This window comes from Notolabrus celidotus, chromosome 14 (assembly GCF_009762535.1).
Source record: "Notolabrus celidotus isolate fNotCel1 chromosome 14, fNotCel1.pri, whole genome shotgun sequence".
NCBI classification, from domain to species: domain Eukaryota; kingdom Metazoa; phylum Chordata; class Actinopteri; order Labriformes; family Labridae; genus Notolabrus; species Notolabrus celidotus.
Genome location: NC_048285.1, coordinates 29,075,431 through 29,097,135, shown reverse-complemented (window position 1 = coordinate 29,097,135; position 21,705 = coordinate 29,075,431). Strand labels below are relative to the sequence as shown.

The 21,705-nt window shown below is 40.4% G+C and overlaps 1 protein-coding gene across 2 annotated transcripts in view; it reads right to left on the bottom strand.

Moving 5' to 3' along the window:
- The window catches only part of LOC117825290, an 84,766-nt gene extending 72,542 nt beyond the window's left edge, over window positions 1–12,224 (bottom strand). For both annotated transcript variants that reach the window (XM_034701051.1, XM_034701052.1), the window contains exon 1: window positions 11,996–12,224. In XM_034701051.1, coding sequence (XP_034556942.1) covers window positions 11,996–12,077 — 82 coding nt within the window. In that variant the 5' untranslated portion in view covers window positions 12,078–12,224. The remainder of the gene's footprint in view (window positions 1–11,995) is intronic.
- Between the last annotated feature and the right edge of the window lie 9,481 nt (window positions 12,225–21,705).

The window sequence follows — 21,705 nt, the reverse complement described above, 5'->3', positions numbered from 1 at the left end:
TGCTGAAGATAATATTCCACTAGTACCTGCTCATTAAGATCACTTCATCACACAGCTGACATTACTCTGACTCTAACACTGCCTGATAAGTTGTTGATCGTGTTTTTGTCATCGACGGCGACATATAAAGTCATCAAACACATCACTCAGCATCATCACCGAAGTCTTAATTAGAAAGCTTGTAATTGCCGTGACTGATCAGAGACAAATGCGTCACATGATACAGTAAACTTTGAGGACGAAGAGTCCTCTGGAGTTAAATATATTCTGTGTAAAAGAAGCTCTCTGTCTGCGTGAGTTTATCTCTCAAGGTTCAACACATAGTTTAAGAAGAAAATGAATGCTGCCAGAGGTGGAATTCATTTCTTATACAGTGTGATATATTCAATTCAATGTGGTTAGTCATTCAGGAAGACTCTCTCTCCAGAAACCTGATAATTATAGCTGCTTTCTGTGTGAGAATGTCTCATGTAATGTGCCTTAAATGCTTTAAGAGATACAAAGCAGTCTAATAAGGGCCGGTTAGGAGATTATCCAAAATGCATTCCAAAACACAATGACTCTTAAAGTGACTAATCCAAAGCTGCCTGCAACCCAACAACAAAACATGTCCCTAAAGGTCGTGACTTTTCCTCTTCTTCAGGAAAAGAAGACAAACAGACAAAGCTCCTTGGAAAAAAGACTAAAGGTGACCATCTCAGAGATAACCATCTCGTCTGTCCTCGTCACTTCAGAGCAGAGACACAGGAAAACAAACACGTCCTCCAACAAGGCAAGACCTGTCTGTGGACACTCTGAGGCTTGGCTTAGATGTCTGAAACATCTCCAAGATATAAGGTCAGTGGACAATGAACACATAAAAGGAAAGAATGTGAACTGAGACCAAATCCTGTTTTTATAAAATGATATCTTCCTCCAGCCAAAGCGATGTCTCATCCTTCGTTTAGCAGCGAGAGCAGTGTTCTCATAAAAACTCGGCAAGCTGAAGCACATTTTCCGAAAAGTGCAATCGAACGTATTAATGATGTTTTACTAGAAGAACCCAGACTTCACCCCGTTTTTATTTTTAGAATTTTATATAATGTGTTTTCTGTTCAGAAGCTTCTTTCAACGCACATTCAAAAAATGGCACAGGAAGTCTGTGAGAGGACATCAAACTCTCCCAGGAGAAAGACATTTGGCTGAGTTCAGACACAATAATCAGTTTAAAAACATGCCAGTTAACCCCCACTAATGTCTAAAATATGATATTTTCATTTCCACCCAATATGGAGGTTTCAAACGTTTATGTTGGCCTCAGTTCTGACACTGATGAGTGGTTTTTACTCCTGGTAAAAACGACTACATTCGTTGCCTCCAGATGACTTGGAGCTTCTGAGTCAGAATGAAGAGCTCAAGAAGAGACAGCTACTTTGTCATATTATCATAAATCTGGAAACAAATCTGTGGACTGCTTAGTGAAAACAGAAAAGATAAGCAGATAATCTGAGTAGACTAAGACAAACACCATGACAGTTTACACATCTGAGCCTCTTTCTGTTTGGAGATTCCCTGATAAGAAATGGAGCTCTACGGCAAAACTAACAATCCCACAAATAGTCTACAATTAATCCCTGATTAAAGTGATTCAATGTGAAATTTTACAGCAGTGTTTGGTTGAAAGAAGACAGCAATAAATCCGTCCTCTCTTGAGTACTATACATAAGAAAAATTGACGCTGCTTTCACATGAATTAAACCTGTTTTTACAGTTTCTGTATGATACATGTACTGTGCTTTTAACTCTTTAATATCTGTTATGAATTGGCTTATTTATGTGAAGTAATTTCTTTGTACCTATGACAGTTCAAAGAAACATTTCCTTAAAAATAGTGATCTGTAAATAAAGATAATGATCATACCAACAACATGTAACCACGATGGAATCAAAGGAATGAGACGTTCATGCAGATGTCACTGGATTCACTCAGGTGTAACACCATAATCCAGCCATGTGCTCACTTACTTCCTGATTCTTGGTCACATGACATCACTAACCATGAGTTGTTCTTAAAGTAACATTAACAGAAAACAGAAGCATATCTTAAAAAGACTGTCTGGAGTTTTTCACTGATTTTAAAATGCGTGTTCATGTCAAGCAGCAACCTTCAGTATAAAAACATGAGGCTAATGCAGAAGTGTTAAAAACTGCAGTTCATCGAGGATCCACTTGAGGCTGGAAGTACCGGAAACCACATACACACCCATTCAAAAAAGCCGATCTTTACAGCAGAAATAAACATGTTTACAGCCTGGGAAAAAAAACAAGTGTAGTACTGATGTGTCGGTCGCCAACGCTCTAAGAGCCGGCTCTTGGAAGTGAACGACGGGAGCCGGCTCCTGACAGGGAGCTGTTTTTTTTTTCCTCGTCTTTTTCTGTTAAAGCCTCATGTGATTGGTCAAGACATGGTGAAACTCTGCTCCATGTTGAGAATACAAATAAAGCCTTTTAAAGCTGGGGTTGGTAATCAGATTTAGATACACTTTTTGTCATACTGGTTAAAATGATCTTTATGTCCTGATGGCAATCATTACATGATGTGTTCCTAAAAAAGAGTGAAAAAAAAACTGCTATCTACAGCCGGAGTAAACCTGGGAAAACACCAACCAATCACCGTTTTTTGGCTCCCATCCATCCATCCATTATCTTGACCGCTTATCCCGTTAGGGGTCACGGGGGGCTGGAGCCTATCCCAGCTGGCTTCGGGCGGAAGGCAGGGTACACCCTGGACAGGTCACCAACCCATCACAGGTTTTTTGGCTCCCCAAATTTTAAACCAATCAAATCCCGTCCAGCTGTTCTGCCCTCCTCCTGCGCGTACATTTCCCCGGCGTGCACTCCTCCGAGTCCCCGTCTCCTGCCTCTACTTCCCCTGACTCTATTTACTGCCCCTCTCGCTCATCCTCGGGCCTGTCCCCTCTGACCTGATGAGGTGCTTTGCTCAGGACTGTAGTCCGGATCAGAGTCTAAAAAGCTCTCACCAACAAGCAGAATAATTAATGACGTTCAGTAAGTCCTACAGAAAATATATATTTATTGTAGCGTCCGTCCGGACGCTGTAGTGATGACGAGCCGATTCGTGAACACGTTGATCTTTAATAATCGGTCACTGTCGGCTGTGATCACGCCAACCAACAAAGCAACAATCAATGTTTGAATGAATGAAAAACTTCTCCTCTTGTCTCTCCTCTCTCCCACTCACACACTCGACACCTCTCCTGATGCCTCTAACATCTACACTGAACACGTTTAACAAACAGTAGATCTGTTACAGTATTATATATGTGTTATAACTTAGCTCCTGATATCGTGTCACTGGTACAACTGGATAATGCTAGCATGATAGTTGTGAGTACTAACAGCAGCCATGTTTGTTTGTGTTTTTAACTTTCACTATGATAATGTTTTGGTGAGGACCGGTTTTGAATCAGTCACGATCATATGGTTGAGAATCAGCGGCGCTCGTGCATGTGAGCGGGGGGGCGTCGTTTTGGAGGAGCTCCGAGGGAGGAGGGGAGGGGTTAGACGGAGTCCTGAGGAAAAGCTATATTCAAATTCATGCTAGTTTTCCGAGACTGCCAACCCTAGCTTTAAATGATACACATTTGATATAATGTATGTTTTTTACATTAGTAATTCATTTGACATATAATTTAAGATTGTTTTAGGTAATACAGTCATTCAAACAAAAAAAAATCAGAGGAGCCACTTGGGAGCCGAAAGAGCCGGCTCTTTGTTGTGAGCCGAGCCGAAAGAACCGGCTCTCTAAACAGAGGCGGAATTCCCATCACTAGAGTGTAACCTGGATAGCTAATTTCTCAGTCGGCACACACTGTACGGGGGTGAATTTATTTCTAATGCAGCAATTTCAAAGATATTAAGATTATGAGTTTTCCATTATGAGAGGCACAGCTGACTTGATTGACAGGCGGGAACACTGTAGCTGTTGGCTAGGAGGCTCAAAGCCCCGCCTCTTTATGTCACACTCGCTCGACAGTTGAGTTCAGCATTTCCAATATGGCTGCCGCCGCCGATTGGCTTCAAAACAGCGCTTCAGAAACAGATGGGTGCGTCATGGATACTACATCCAATATTTGTACAGTCTATGGTTCATGACCTATAGAGTAAAATAATGTTATCAGCGAAAAGATTTGTTATTTCCTTAAACTGAATTTTAATGGTTGCATCATATGCACGAAAAAAAAAGGTCAACATTTGGAAGTCACTCAGAAGTGTCGATGTTTAGAGCTTTGTTGGTAAAGTTTGGCAGTGAGAAATAAGTGAGCAAGCTGGAGGAGTTTTTCTTCTTCAGATAATTTTCTTTGCACATTATGTTTTGTCCTCATGGCTGATCCTGGAGCAGGATTAGCAAAAAGACGCATGTTTTCCATTGAAGTGCTGTTTCAGACAGAGAAACTCTACAACCAGAATAAACCTATGCTCATGAAATGATCAGTAATAGTGTCACATGACAACATTAATGGATATGATCGTCACTGCTAGTAAAGCAGCACGAGGCTGTTCCATCTTTCCTCTTTCCATAACAGTGTCATGTTCATGCTCACATACTGTACCTCTCTTAAATGAGATGCAGGTATTTTCAAAGGGAATAAAGCCTTGAAGCATGCTCTCATATTCATAAAGAGAAACGTGCACACACAAAATCAATATGCAGAGAATCTGACGTCTGAGAGTGAGCCAGAACAATTACAGTTGTAGGCACATCCTTCCCTGCTGCTCCACTGGAATGCAGATTCCACAGACTGGCACTAATGTGCAGTTCATTGTGGTTTATGGAAAGCCAGGTTGCCATAAGAAGTCCACAATTGGCTGTCTCCACAGTGCTTGAGATTCAAGGCAAACACTTTAGTGAAAACATGATGTGGCACTCACGGTGGAGGCAGCAATCGATGGATGTATGAAATGCTTTCATCCTGGATTCCTGGCTCCCACGGAGGAGGAAGCTAAAGAGAATAACACAGTATGGTTGCATTCTGAATTTTCCAAGTGGAAATAAACCCCTTAAAATTCACTCAAGGGATTCTCTCAATCGCACCTCGACTGAGAGGGAAAATATATTTATGACGCCAATCTGCTATTATCTCAAACTTCAAATCCCGGCGTGAAGCTGAAATCTGTGCTCTGCTCTGAGAAAAAGGAACACCAGCGAATCTGACAGGTTATTATCCTTGAACAGAGACGGTTACAGTCGTTTAGGAACCGTGCTGACTCTGCAGAGTGACCACTGGGACATATATGACCCATCACCGCAGACCACAATTTATGGCTATTACAGCCAATGAAGGAGGAGAGCTTTTTGAGATGTCTGCCATGAAGGTCAGCCAACACAATCACTGAGCAATTGCTCAACAGAGGATTTGAGTCTCATTGTGTTTATGATGAAACAAGATGATATTTAAGAGAAATGAGTCCAGAGATCTGAGTGTATTACAGAAAACTCACCCCGAATTCAACTCTGATGACACTACTGTGCTGGTATGCTAGTTTGCATGCACATTTTTCACTGACAGTCTCATTTTTAAGGGTGTTTGGCTAATTTAAACCTGACCTGACTGAAAAAAAAAGGAGGTGTTTCGTTTTACTGACAGACAAAAAGGGAAAATCTCTCCTTGCACTCACAGAAGCCGCCTGAACTCAGATCTGCTTCAAAACCACGTAACAGGGGTGACTATTGTGATTCTGCACGCATACCATCTCTCCACCCCCCCACCCCTTCACCTCCCTCCACCCCCTTCACCCCCCTCACCCCAGCCAAGTGCAGCTCGGCTCCGAGCACACACACTGCTTAGACACTCTGAAGAGTTTCAAAGGCATTTCATCGAGCTGCTGAGGCTACTTACTTCCACCGCTAAATACTGCCGGGGAATCTCAAGACTCTGCTGCGGTCACTGAAAATTATCTGTGGTGGGAAATCTGCGAGGGGAAGGGAGCACGGCGAGGAGGAAGGAGAAAAAAGACGCTGCTCTATAGAAATTAAAGTTGTGCAAGTCCTTGGAAACCAAATCAGTTTAGCTGGAGAAAGAAGCTTTTCTTGTGCTTTGCTGTTGTTATTCCCTCAAGCTGAGGAGAAATCTGAGTGCAACACTGAGGGGGGATTTGTCCTTGTTTTCATATAAATACAGTTAAATGTGCACAAACATGCACACACTGAGTTTAAAAAAATAATCTCCCTTTTTTCAAGCAGAGCGCAGAGCTAACAGGTTTAAACATTTACACATCTCTCTTTCTTTGGGCTCAGTTTGTTACTTTTGGAAACCACACAGTTGTGGCAAAAAAAAGAAAGAAAGAAAGAAAGAGAAGTAAAAAAAAAAAAAAAAAGGAAAAGATGTCAACACAACTCAGTAAAAACATACTTTATTATTCTCCTAGAGCCCAGCACGCACACATACACACACATAAAGTTCCTCCCAGGATCCAAAGCAAACACATCTAACCTTAACCCTACCTTGACAGCAGGGACACAGTTCAGTTAGGTCCATCATGACTGAATAAAGATTTAGACGTGCGATGATTCCTCACATCACAGCTTCATATTTCATTTCAGGGAAAATAGCTTTTTTGTTTTCAATGCTGCTGCTGCTGCTGCTGCTGCAGATGGAAAAATGTATCACTAGTTTGGATGATGCTGTGTGTATTGTGACTGGATTGGACATTCATGCTCTGTTGCAAATCATAACATTGTGTGTGTGACAAATGAAAATTATGGCTAATCCTATTGGAAAATAAAATAAATGATTGGACTCTATGCAACAAAACATCTCAGAGTGTAGTAAACTCAGAGCTGAGACAGAGTGAGGAAGTGTACTTGGTAGTGTTGGTATATTCATGTTTCATTGTGTCTTGACACAGCATTAATTACAGATCAGAGTGTTGCTATCAACCATCAACACCGTGAGACAAGATGATCAACACAAACTGCAAAGCGGCTTTTGACTGGTAAATCGTGCAGGAATCAGGGGAACTGCTTCAGAGACGAGTCGTTAAACGCTCCCATCCACAAAGTGCAAACATGTGGAGGTTCGCAGCGCCATTTACAACCAAATGTTTCTTTGTTCGGTTTCAGTGGAGCTGCAACAGCGTAATTTCAAGGAGGACTGGCGGCGAGGACCCCAGAGGGAAACTTGTTTCAAACACCAGATGCACAGATGATCTGCTCACTCTACATGAATATTTAACTTTGTGATGTACAGGCTTCAGATTTTGTTTTATAAAGCGTACTGTTGGACAATAAAGAACGCCAGTGTGATCCATTACTGCTGTTCAAATTTGACAGGCATGAATGTAACAGTGACGAGGTAAATTGAGACAAACTGCATCGAGATATATTGGATGAATCACAGACAATTTAAAAACCAATCTAAATCAATTGCATGACTCACAAAAGGCCTAAGAGTGCAGCATTACTCATTGTTGTTTCTTTGCTACATTAACTCCTATTGAAATAGTTTGTTTGGATCACTTGTCCTGTGTGTGTTCATTGTTCTGGATAGTTGATCTATTCTGCAAAACAACCACATCTGAGAGCCTCTTCTGAAAACACGTCCATGTTAAAGGTTTTTCAAATGAGCGAGGTTCAGATTAACCAAATAAACACGCCAGTATTTTTGTGGTCTGTTTCTCTCAGCAGAACAACCAGCCAGCACTTATATCTGAAAAGTGAGATTAAAGCTCCTGTGTGGAGTTTTTATCTGGCTGTAAAACAACCTGAAATTAAAGTTGATGTCTCTTTATGACCTAGAAAAGAAAACCATATCATCAACATAAAGTAAACCTCTTCTAGGCAATCATTTTTAATGTCTTTAATCACTACCTGGGGGTATGTGTCAGAACGCAATCTACTGCATGCTGCCAAAACTATGGGGCGCCGTTTGTTGTGCACACCGAAAAAAAGAGGAATATTTGTGATCTTCTTCACATTTAATTTTGTTGTGAAAAATATATTAAGTTAAAATAATAGGTAAATCCAAATGCTAAATATAAATCTAAATGTTAAATACAAATCTAAATGCTAAATATAAATGTTAAATATAAATATAAATGTTTAATATAAATCTTAATGTTAAATCTAAATCTAAATGTTAAATATAAATATAAATACTAAATATAAATCTAAATGTTAAATATGAATATAAATGCTAATTAAAAATGTTAAATATGAATCTAAATGTTAAATATAAATCTTAATGCTAAATATAAATCTAAATGTTGAATATAAATATAAATGCTAAGTATAAATCAAAATGTTAAATATAAATATAAATGCTAAATATAAATGTTAAATATAAATATAAATGCTAAATAAAAATGTTAAATATAAATCTAAATGTTAAATAGGTAATATGCTAATATAAATCTAAATGCCAAATATAAATCAAAATGTTAAATATAAATCTAAATGCTAAATCTAAATATTAAATATAAATCTAAATGCCAAATGTAAATCCATATGTTAAATCTAAATATAAATGCTAAATCTAAATCGTAATGCTAATTATAAATCTAAATGTTAAATATAAATCTAAATGCTAAATCTAAACATTAAATATAAATATAAATGCCAAATATAAATCAAAATGTTAAATATAAATATAAATGATAAATATAAATGTTAAATATAGATCTACATATTAAATATCAATTTTAAATATAAATCTAAATGCCAAATATAATCAAAATGTTAAATATAAATATAAATGTTAAATATAGATCTAAATATTAAATATAAATATTAAATATAAATCTAAATGCCAAATATAAATCAAAATGATAAATATAAATGCTAAATATAAATCAAAATGTTAAATAGAAATCTAAATGCTAAATATAAATATAAATATTAAATATAAATGCCAAATGTAAATCAAAATGTTAAATCTAAATGCTAAATATAAATGTTAAATCTACATGTTAAATGTTAAATCTAAATACTAAATGTTGCTCTGTGATCCTAAATATTTAGCTGATTTTGGAAATACCAAATTAAAAGCTTCATAAAGAGATACAGACTTAGCAATAGCAACTTAGCTTGTCCGTTCCACAGACTGAGTCAGTTCTGTCTCTGAGTGTTGTGAAATCTCTTTATAGCCTCCAAAACTGCATATACAGTATTTTTACAGCGGGCAGTCCGGCTATAACCCGGAGGAGTAAGTACTAACAGACTATGATCGGGATATCTGTATCGCTTTATGAAGCTTTTATTTTGGTACTAACAGCGCACAATACAAATCCACACTGCCGGGTAGCGCGTAACTACCTATTGTCCACAAGCGAGCACCAAAATTGATGTTCCTCACAGGAGCTTCAACTCTCTTCTTGTTCAGTTCTTTCTATTCTCTCTGTCAACTTTGAGACAACTGCTGAAGTCCAAAAGTTTCCAAATCACAGGAATTGGTCTTTACCTTGATCTGCACTTTCCCAGACCAGTTTCTGGCCTGGGGTGGTTCTGTCAGTCTATTTAACTGTCTGTGTAATTTGCTTCATGCTCAGTCCTCCTCTATTATCTAGTCACCTATGCCTGGAGGTATATTTGCAGTTTAACATGCTGAACATATGCTGTCATTTAAAAAACAGAGGAAAATTCAACGTCTTCTGCTGAAATGTTAAGAGCATGACATTCAGATAACTCAAAGCAACGTGTCTTTCCCAAAACGAGGCTCTCTCAGCTCTCCTGCCACCACTGTGCACCGATTTCTGCTTTCTTTGATTGAAAACAATTCAAAGCTTCCATTCACCTCCACTGCATTGGGTTAACAACGACAATCTCTAAAGGATACCGCAAATCCTGCATGAATAAAACCAACAGTGCCATTGTTAAGAAACCAGTGAGCGAAGGAGAAAACATGTTTTTTGTTCTTTGGATGAACTGACCCTTTCTAAATCCCCAGCACCACCTCTGTGTTTCACGACTCAAAGCAGCATTGACTTTCAGAGTGAACCTCTCTGATTAATCTGAACAACGGAGAGACAGATAGAGAAGCTCCGGTATGTTCCTGTTAGGCTCACTGCTCACTGTCTACTGATCTCTTTCAAACTGCTTGATTGCCCCTCTTGGATTATCCAGTGGACGTGCGTCGGCATGAGCCGGACTGTGTGAACCTGTGTGTGCAATGTGCATGCAAGTGTGTGTTTTAATTAAAGTCTGAAGAGGGCTGGGAAAAGTTTAATTTAGCAAAAGGCAGGGTGAAAAATTGTCTCGTTTTCTTGTCTTCATTTCTGTGTCGTTTCTTATCTTCTTTTAAGCTCAGCCACTGCGCAGGTTATCTCCAAATTACCAACAGAACTCATTTATTCTTCAATTGAATAAGGTCCTGGAGAGAAAACCTGCACAACCATCTCTTTTTATAAAACAAGCCACCAACAGTGAGTATCCTCAGTGAGCATGGTGAGACCGCTGCATGACCTGGGTCGAACACCTCAAGCTTTCCCATCTCTCCCTTTGTCTCTCTGTAAACTCTCCTCTAAGTCCTCACTGAACCATGCACTGAAGCTGGCTAGTTTGTAACGTTAGCTGTGTTAATGTTGTGGTCGCACCAAGAAGACGTAAGGTTCATTTTGACTAGTTGAACATATACTGTAGCTGAAAAATTGAACCAGAAATGACACCTCCATTTGCCAATCAGAGAAATTGACTTTTCCTAAAGCAGTGTTGTCTCTGTAGCTTAATTATCTCTGAACAGGCTGAAGTTAGTTTCCTTTAACTACTTCTGCTGATGATGTGAAAGGTATGTGAAACATTATAATTCAGTGATGACTAAAGCCTGCATCCTTAATTAATAGCATGTGTTCAACAGCAACAGTGACAGCAACAGTGACATCAACTGGTGAAATCTTCAACAACAGCATAAGATAACATAATGGAACTCTGTGATTGGGCAGATTGTCACAATATAACAAACACAGTGACAGCAGATAGGTGACTTTCTGTATCTCCACCAAGAGGCAACCTCTGGTCTCAAACTATGAAGCCCATGCAGAAGTGTTATAAACTGCAATTCATCAAGCATCCACTAGAGGCTGGCTGCAGAAACACCAAAAACCACATACACACCCATTCAAAAATTACGACACTTGCAGCATGAATAAACATGTTTACAGCCTGGTTCAAAAAACAGCTTGGGTCTACGAAGCTAACTTCTATGTGTAGGGGGTGAATTTTTTTGCAACGTGACAGTTCAGAAGATATTAAGATTACGAGTTTTGCCCAAAGAAGGACATGACTGACTTGACTGACAGGCGGGAGCACTGTAGCTGTTGGCTAGGAGGTTCAAACCCCGCCTCTTTACCTCACACCAAGTTTGGTTGAGTTCAGCATTTCCAATATGGCTCCCACCGACAACTGGCTTCAAAACAGCACTCAGGAACAGATGGGTGACGTCACGGATACTACATCCATTATCTATACAGTCTATGATCTCCACTCATAGAAAATGAAGGTGGGGTTGCAAATCAGTCACTATAGATTTCTGAGGGATTTAATCTAACACAGAGAACGCATTGCAGATGCAAAACAGCCTATTTTACAAAGGACTTTGCACCTACTAAAGGTTAGGTGTAAGATTTAAGTTGTAACTTCATCCATTGGAACTATCCCAACTGGAGCAAATTCAAACAACACCACATTTAAATTCATGCATAACTGATACAACCCAGTGCTTGACTTTTGCAAGAGACGATAAGTTGGAAGTCAAAATTTCACAATTTTTTCTGAACTGTATGCAGATAATAGAAAAACAAGCTCTTATTTTCAAGAACAAAACACTCAACCTTCTTATGTTTTCCACAGCTGCGATCATTTAGCAAGGATAAAACCTTAAAATGTTCTTGCAGGTCTGCAGTTCATTTTACCGTCATTATGTCAAACTATTAGTTGTCAAACACACTGAGTGTACTGTTCTTTCTGACTGGAAATCTTGGTTAAAAATGAAGCATGACCAACCTGTGATGTGAGATTTATGTCGGCGTTCTAGAGGCCCAAGCATGATTCTTAATGGCAGAAAGCAGAGTTGGAGATAAATCATAGATATTCCTCGGTACCCTCTGAAATATGATCAAATCCAGCTCTTTCCCATCATAAAGCAACAAGTTAAAGATGTTTGCACTCCCCTGCTACCATTGTGTCTTTACAACAATGACCATCCTGTGTCTCTTTCTTACAATTGACCTCATAAAGCTCATCAAATTAAATGTTTTCTGTCTCAGCATGCTGACACACACAGAATGAGCCAACACAGCTGCAACTGATTTCAGTTAATTGCGACTAAGCCTGAGTGAACTAAACATTTCCTAACCATGCATTCATGTGATTTCCACCACAGAGTAAATCGAATGGTGTGAAGCAAACTAAAGTGACAATTCAGTAGGTTGTGATCTCTGCGTCATTGCATTGGTACTTGTTGGTGCAACTAAAATTAACTAAAAACAGAAAACCAGAGCAGCTCAGTGACATTCGTTTTAACTATGTACCGGGAAGTCTGAGCAGGTAAGCACAACTTTCCCTGACGTTCATCCACTGGGCTCGTGAAGTTTTTAGTGAAGCCTAGTACACACTGTGAATCATTCAACACGCACAATTAAAGCTCACAAACTCTGTACTCACGCTGTGTTCAGACAGGACGGAGCATTGACAATGTCAATAAAGTTTTCTTTGGAAACACCAACAGACTGACGAGAATCAGACTTCAACTATAAATACAAAGTACAATTATCGCCAGGAAAAACAGAAATGTGGTGGATTTGTAGAAGTAGAATTTCTAGTCAAGTCATTGTTCTGGATTGCACGGATATATCTATGTGTATTCCATGTGTCTACATCATGCCGTGTGTCGCCGTGGTGCTGTCAGATGCTGTCTACCATTCTGCACAGACTCAATCAGGACAAAAAAGTCCTAAGGTGTGGGAATCAGCTTGTGGTTGTCCTTTCCCTGTGCAGGAGTAAGCAACCGGAAACATTGTGATCAACCCCCTGCATACTGCTGCATGGCAAATGATGCAGGATGGAGCGTGAATTTGGCCCAACTTCAAAATCATTCGTGTGACTCAAAGTCAGGTCAGAAACAGTGTGCCTGGCCTCAACTGACAAGATACCATACAATTTTGGAAGGAGCTTGAATATTACAAATTGGCTAACGTTTTCATTACTGTAAATAACTTGTTTCCTCTTTATTAAACATTTATTGAAAATCTTGGCAGGACTTATTTTGGTGACTATCTACTGAACCTTAGCATGCTCAGTGTCTTAGGGCAGTGATCCTCAAATGAGGGTATGCATACCCCTAGGGGTACTTGGGAGTACTGCAAGGGGTACGTGACAAATGTAATAAATAAAAAATAAAATAAATAGTTGTATCATAACAAATTAATTATTTTTTTTTAAAAACAACTTTATCAACAGAATAATTTTTTTTATTTCAATGCAACATCAAATATATAATATACATTTATGAATGAATGAATATGCTCAATTTGGAAATCAATAAATAATAAATAAATAAATAAATATTTCCAAATTGAGCATATTCATCCATCCCATCCATTGTCTTGACCGCTTATCCTTTTAGGGGTCACGGGGGGCTGGAGCCTATCCCAGCTGGCTTCGGGCGGAAGGCAGGGTACATCCTGGACAGGTTTGAGCATATTCATTCATACATAAATTTATATTACTTGCAAAACCGCTTGGACCAGACAACCTTCATCTGTTGCCTTGTCTCAATTGTTCAGTGAGCGATCACGTACATTTGCATGCTAATAAAAGCTAGGCCAGGAGGATAACAATGGACAGGTGGTTGAAAAGCTTCTTGTTTGACAGAAATAAATCAGTGTGCTCCTTGGGCCTTTAAAGGCACTAGCTGTAGTGGCGGTTCTGGGGAGGGGCCAACAGGGGGAACACATGCGTGTGGCACTTGGTTCCAGTCCCTTAGAGCACTTAGGGACTCATGTTGAGTGTAAACAGCCAAACAGCTGCTGTCAGTCTGCATGTTGATCTAGTACACAGTAGTATATATGTCTAGTATATAGGGATGCACTGATGTTTTGCCAGTTTGTTCTCAGCCGGTCCTCGCCCTTCTCAGTCTCTTTTGTCAGGGTTGAATGTGTCCCTCTGACAACACCCTTGGCCCCAGCCTGGACCCCCAAGTAAAATTGGTCTAGAACCACCACTGACTAGCTGTCTCAAAATATTCCACAAAAGTATAGAATTTGTCATCTTTCATTTCAATGTTATTATGACACTGTAAAACTGCATGCATACATTTATTCATGTTATTTTTTCATACTATTTCCTGAAATGTTCTCGGCCATACAAGGGGGTACTTGGCTGAAATTGTTTTTGAAAAGGGGGTACACAGGCCTAAAAAGTTTGAGAACCCCTTTCTCAGAGCTCAATTTGAAGAAGCAGCAGTAAGAAAATATTTTGTAAGTCGCAGCTAGCAAGAGTAAAAATAGTTTCTCAAGACATTTTTCTACTCAAGTTCAATTTTTCACAAGTCCATTTTTTTTTTTTGCCGCTGTCAAAAGACCAGGAAGTGTGATAGTGATTGTGTTTCACTGGATGATAAAATACTCTGTCTTTAGTTCCCGGAGGTCTGAACTTTCTTTACTGGCTAGCATAGATTGCCAACTTTGTCTGTTTACTGTCGGGGCTCACAGGAAGGCGGTGTACCTGGTGCAAGCAACCAAGCCATTAAGAGAATTGAGACTGTACCACACATTAAGTTTGTAGGCTGTAAAACTGCAACAGCTAAATGATGCTAAAGAGTTACCCAGAGCTGCAACACAGAGGAATGATTCCCTGTGGGATCATAATGAGAGCAATCCTTTTCCCATCGCCAATATTTCATTCAGTGCCAATTAAAAAATATTGCTTCCTCTCCTTCATATATAATTATAACATTAGTGGAGCTTTAATGTTACTTAGCATGTTAGCCAGAAAAACTGTGGGTACCTCAGCCCCGCCCACATTGGTTGAGCACAGCCAATAAGTTTCCTTGTGCCTCTTGAGAAATGGTTGTATAATTGAAACCCCATTTGGCAGCTTGCTCCGTATACTCCCTATATTGCTTTACAAATATTGCTTTAGATTTATTCCTACAGTATCTATTGCCTGAGAGACATCTTGTCTTTGATGATTGCCTCTCCCCCCGTCCTCCCCCCCTCTCCCCCATGCTCCTACATCTGCTTTCATTTTGCTCTGTGTGTATGACAAACAGCAAAGAAATTCCAAACTGTGGTTGTCCTAAGCCAGCAGCCCCTCCTCCAGCTTTCTCTTGGCAGGACGGCTCGTGTCTCACATTTAATCATGAATGCTTTGCCAGGCAGCGGGGCCTGGGGGAGATTCAGTGGGGGAACAGTGGAAACCTGATCTGGAGAAGCAGGCAGCGTACAGTTAAAACCTCTCCATAAAAGACCCAGGAGCCAGGCCAAAACTGCACCGACATGATAGTTTTTACCAGAAATCCAGCGGGGTCAGACTTGTTTCTGGTCAGTGGGGTTGACTCAGAAGAAAACAGTATTAAAAAAACAAAACAGAGAAGCTAAAAATAAGCACCATGAGCACTTTTTATTAGGAATTGATTGCACAGATGGAAAAGTGAAGCGTCATTCTCTCTGCGTGTTGCCACATCATGTTTAACCAACTCTTATTTCCATTAAGAATACGACTCCTGTCTTGTGAATGAAAACACAAACACTGCCAACACATGTGTGATCTATTAATCCGACCATTTAAAGCTCCACCACTGGCCAGCCTCGCTTCACAGTGTCCAACATCCCCATCACATCCATCCTGTATAATTGCATCCTCAAAGAGAGAGCTTTAAGGGAGCAGATAATTGAGTGGCACATGAACCTAATCATCAGCGCCGAGTCTCTGGAGGGCATCGGGAGTGAAAAACTCTTTATCTCACAAGTCTCAAAGGGGAACCTTTCCCTTAATCTCACTCTGGACTCAAAGAGGAGGGCATTACAGCGATGGTCACCAATCTCCCTCTTTTTAGTCCGTCAAGTATTTCTCCCCGACTCTAGAAAAGCAAAGAAGTGTCTCTTACTTTAACCGCTGACTGATGAGGAGATGTTTGAATGTTTGATTGCCTCTTTCAGGATATCTAAGAGCTGATGCAACTTCATCACCAAAATATGACCAGTTGAAGAAAGTGAGAATCTGATTTTGATTCTGATTGAAATTATAACCTAATTCTCTTTAAGCCTCACCATCCCAGATCAATAATCTTCCACTGAGGGAGGATATCTGCTCATATTTAGAAGCTCTCTGAAGTGATGCACGTTATATTCTGAGCAGTAAGTTTTGCCACTTAAACCCCCCCCCCCCCAAAAAAAAAACGATTGCAGAGTTTTCTGGAAGCAGCTACGAGCATTCAAGCACCTCCACTTGACTTTTTGGCCTGACTTCAAGTTTCAGTCCAGTTTTCTTTTTTGGCTGGGACCGGTAACCTCTCCACTGGTTGCCTGGCAACAGCACAGAGCCAAGATATAGTCTGGCACCTAACTCGCTGTATAATTTCAAATTTTTGTATTTGTCTCATTGATGTTTGTATGGATGGGTTATGTAACTGAATTTGTAGGCGGACAGAGACGGGCTACCTGTTCTACCCTGCTTTTTAATCATATGCTAAGCTAACAAGCTGCAGGCTGTAGATATATGTTTATAGGAGAAGCATCCATTTTCCCATGTAACCTTCCTCTGGAAAGTAAACACGCAGTATCCTATTTGTTCATCTGTAAACAGGTTTTTAAACCCAAACAGGAAAACATGTTTATAGTTTATTATTTGGCTGATTTATACTTCAGCGTCGCCCGTACGCAGTGTGGGCAGTGTGGTCTCTGATAGCCGGTCGCCTGCTTCCGGCCCCGCTACGATCTCTGGTTACTTTTCCACAGTGATTCAGAGCGTGTTATGTTAATCTACAGCTGATACATGTTGCTGTTTGTCATACAGACATGATTACATGAAGAATAGAGAGGAGGATTTGGGATCCCGGAAGTGCTGTAAATGCAGGAAACACAATGCCGCCAAGCGGGCCAATCACAGGGCTTGCTGTCCACGTTGATTCTACATGTAGTTACATTTTGGAGGAGGTACACATCAGCTACTTGTGTAGGCCTCTGCGTAGGTACGGGAGCTACACGGACCCCTGGCGTAGGCTACACCGTCGATTTGACGCAGAAGCATAAATCAGCCTTTACTGATCTTCTGGTTGTGTAAGATGCTTGATTCTGATTGGTCAAAACCCCTTGACACAGGTTAATAACTTTCACCAACATGAGCAACACCAGAGGCAAACTGATCACACGTCATGTCAAATCAATCCTCTGAAAAGAGTTCCGGCTCATTGAGCTTCTGCTTGTTGACACTGTAGCGGCTAAGCCTAAAACTTAAAGCCACTGAGGGGCTGCCTAGACGGGCTAAACATAATTGACGCGCTTGCCGTTCGTTGTGTCTTGTGAAAAGAAGTACCTGACGTCCTTTGGTTGCATTTACGGATGATTTATTGTTCACCGTCTTTTCTCTACAGTGTAACATGCAAGAATCCAACTTTAGTGTCCATCAAAATCCATAAATCACAATTATTCCACAAACATTTCACCCAGCCAGCGTTCTGGCGTTGCGGCACGTTGCGGTCAGAAAACTATTTGTGCTCCAACGTCTAGCAACACACCTACCTAAGTATGCATGTGTAACCAACAAGGGTGACACCTAGTGGATAACTTAGTGTCCTACACACACACACACACACACACACACACACAAACATCGTGAAATGGCCCTTACAGACACCATCGATCGTAAGGTGTGGTAAAACCATTAGCTTCCGTTAGCATCATATTGGCAAACAATGTGACTAAAATGTTAGCTTTGGTTAGCATGCTAAATCGGCGGACTACTGATGTTTACATATTGGATCCTGTCCAGCAATATTAGCAACAAGCAGAGCAGGTGAGAGAAACTTTAGGTTGGCGATCTCTACAAAGAAACTTAAACCATGAGCGGTGGTGATGACAGCAGCAGGGCTCATAGTTGTGACATTTGTCTTGTTTATTTTTAAAGGTGTGTGAACCGCAGAGCTCAGAGAGCTGAGTGAGGACAGTTTGATGTTAAATCCACTGCAACAAGCAGATAGGAATCCATCGCCAGGGAGCGATAACTGATGAGGAATCACTCAGACTATTTTATAAAAACTGTTAAAATAAATAATTTTAAATCAATAAAATAAACTTTTAATCAATGTTTTAGGACATGTTTGTATTTTAAGTTAGTAGCCGGACTACCTTGAACAACCATACATTATCCCTTATGTGTTAAATACTTAACTCTGATTGGTCAAAACTCCAAAACAACTGCCATCACTCCTCAACAGCAGCAAAATGTACAGTGAATGGGTAGTTTCACTTCAGGGACCGCTGTGCTTTGTGTTGGGTCCTGCTCACCCTGTCAGGATTCACCACCCATACACAACATCATCCATTACTTATTTGACACGCTCTAACAAAAGTTTGGATATTTTCTTAAATAAGTAAAGGTGCAAACTTTTAAGATACAAAGTAATGAAATGAGTAACCACAATGAATTTGGCTTAGTTCCATTGAAACATTTCTCCACCAAATGTGTCTGTAAAATGTAGAACTGAAGTGGTTTTATATAATTGTATTGTAGCGTTCACTCTGCAGCTTTTCTGTCTTCTTATTATTATTATTATCATTATCAAATCTAGCTCACTAACTATTGAAATGAAGCGTTGTCCGGTGAAAAGAATAACCGCGGCTTGGCTCCAGTGTTTTCCTGTCATGACTCATTAGAGACATCTGTAGTAAGCATGTCATTACCCACTCCTCCACCGCACAGCTGACAAAACTGTTCCACGGGAGACCTGGGAGCAGACACTGTGTGGGAGCCATGTTGGCCCGAGCTGGCAGGGGGTGGGAACACCACCAGATTTTTTTAAATTTCTCTCAGCCGTAATAGAAAGCCACAGCGGAGTATCAGAGAGAGAGAGACTGAGCCTGAACCGTGTTTGAATGTCAGCCTAACGAGCAGCGTGGCACCGGAGACGCAGGCTGCCGTCATTATGAGGCTCTGGATAATTACGGTGCACTGTGGGGGGAACGTGAACGGAATTTCAATAAAACAAAACCTGGAAAAAGAGATGAGCATGTGCCTGAACAAACTAATGTCTGAAATGAAAAGAGAGAGCAGGGCGAGGAATCGATAACTTCATATGAGAAAGGCGATTATTTCAGAGAGTGCAAAAAAGCTGTATGCATCACCTGCAAAGTGCTGCCTTAGAGTTTGTTTGCTTTTTAAAGGTCACATGATGTAGAAACATCTACTTTGAAAGGCAAACTTACTTACATGGACATTGTGTGTGATATTACTATAAGAAGTGTGCAAAAAAGACCCCAAAAAGTACTTTCTAATGCAAGATTATCTGTGAATGTGCATCAAAACTTCTTCAAAGAAAACTGGACGAATCGACCAATCAGACAGGTGGATCATCTTCCACAAAGCTTGCAGTTTGGATCCATAAAAAGTATAATTTATTTCATAAAATATAGTTTGTTCGCTGAAGGCATGTGTCTGACTTACTTAACCAATAAAGCCCTTAAAAAATCCAGCACCCTTGTATCTTAAAGAGCTCATAGTGCCATATTACCCCTCTAGAACTCTACGCTCCCAACATGCAGGCTTGCTAGTTGTAACTATAATCTCTAAAAGTAGTATGGGAGGTAGAACCTTTAGTTACCAGGCCCTTCTCCTTTGGAATCATCTACCAGTCCAGGTCTGGGAGGCAGACACCCTCTCCACTTTTAAGAATAGGCTTCAAACTTTCCTTTTTGATAAAGCTTATAATTAAAGCTGGATCAGGCTTGGACGAGCTTTTGTTATGCTGCTATAGGCCTAGGCTACCGGGGGAACTGGCGCACTAACACACTGGGATCCTAGCTCACCCCCTTCCCCCCCAACCCCTTCATCACTTACTTTAACTCTGCCTGTCCCATTAAAGTTACTAACCATAGACCTTTCTGGAGTCCCTGAGCTCCCTTGTCTCGTAGGTTCCTCTGAGCTGCCGTAGACGTCCTCCTGCTGCAGACGTTTTGGACTCCAGCGGCAACAGCTTCTACTACTCATCTCATCACTATCACCTCTCTCTCTTACTCCCCTCTATCTGTCTTTCCAGACCCAACTCAGTGGAGGCATGATGGCTGTCTAACATGAGTCTGGTTCTGCCTGAGGTTTCTGCCTGTTAAAGGAAGTTTTTCCTCGCCACTGTAACTAGCTAAATACTGCGATGTGCAATGCTCATGATGGATTAAGGTGGGGTCAGACTGAGTCTTACCCTGTCTTGAAGTTGGGTCTCTGTTCATAATTTGACATAGAGTGGTCTAGACCTCCTATGTTTGTAAAAGCGTCTTGAGATAACGTTTGTTGTGATTTGGCGCTATACAAATAAAGATTGATTGATTGATTGATTGATTGATTGATTGATTGAATATTCACCCTCTGCTCTGCTGGGCCCCAGAAACACTGCTGCAGTGCTGAGAAACCGACTCTGACATCACTGAGGTTTCCAGAGATGGTTTTGCGCATCACTGACCTGCAGGCCTGTCATGAAAATGTTGTGTTATTTTATTTTTTACCTCAAAACAAACATGCATTGTTCATGCACTTCTCATCTGCTGAAATCATGCCCGAGTCAGAATTTCTCCCAGATCCTTGTTCGGTTTCTGGTTTCCCTCCATCACAGCTCTCTAAACAGAGCCTACACTCTGTTTATCCTCCGTCTGGGCAGCTCCTAGCCCGAAGAACACAAGCATTGAGTGACAACGCCCGCAAATTAAGACTTACAAACTACTCGGCACTCTTTGAGACAAGAGTAAATGTTTTCACGATAGCTCAGCTCAGACCCTCTCATCGATCAGCCAGAGCATCAAATGAAGTGAGCAAACCCAAACCACCTCCTGCCTCTGTTTTCTCTCTTCTCCCAGATCTATCAACATTCAGTTACTGCATGGAAAAAAGAGCACTCATTCCTCCAATGTCTGTCATTAAACAATCATATTCCAAAAACCTCAAAGAGCGGCTTGTTAAGGAGCCCAGAATCAAAACAACTGATGTTGTTTTTTTGATTAAACAGCCCATTATAGCAGGGTTCAAATTTGTTATTTTTATCATGCGGCTTTATCAAAACTTGGGTTAATTTGCCGTTACTGGAAAAGCAGAATAATCCCATATTGATCATCTTCGGGGTGTCGGAGGGGCTCAGGAACCTCCAAGTCTCTGAATGCTGTCTTTTATCTTATGGGCTGCTTACTGCTAAGAAACTGATCCTCCTATTTTGGAAGAAGAAAGAAGCACCTACCCTCAAATTATGGTTAACAGAGAATACAGACACACTTCACTTAGAGAGAATTAGATTTGCTCTTAAAAACAGACTTGAGAAGTTTGAAAAAATTTGGCGCCCACTGATCTCCTTTTTGCAGAACTGAAATCATCAACTTTTTGTACATTGTCAGGTAGCACTCCTTGGGAGGGTTCAGGGAGGGGGGAGGGTGGGATAGTTCTAGTTATAGCTCTACTGTTAACTCTATGAGGAAGAAAGTTTTGCCTGATAATAAGGAATGAATAATCCAAATTAG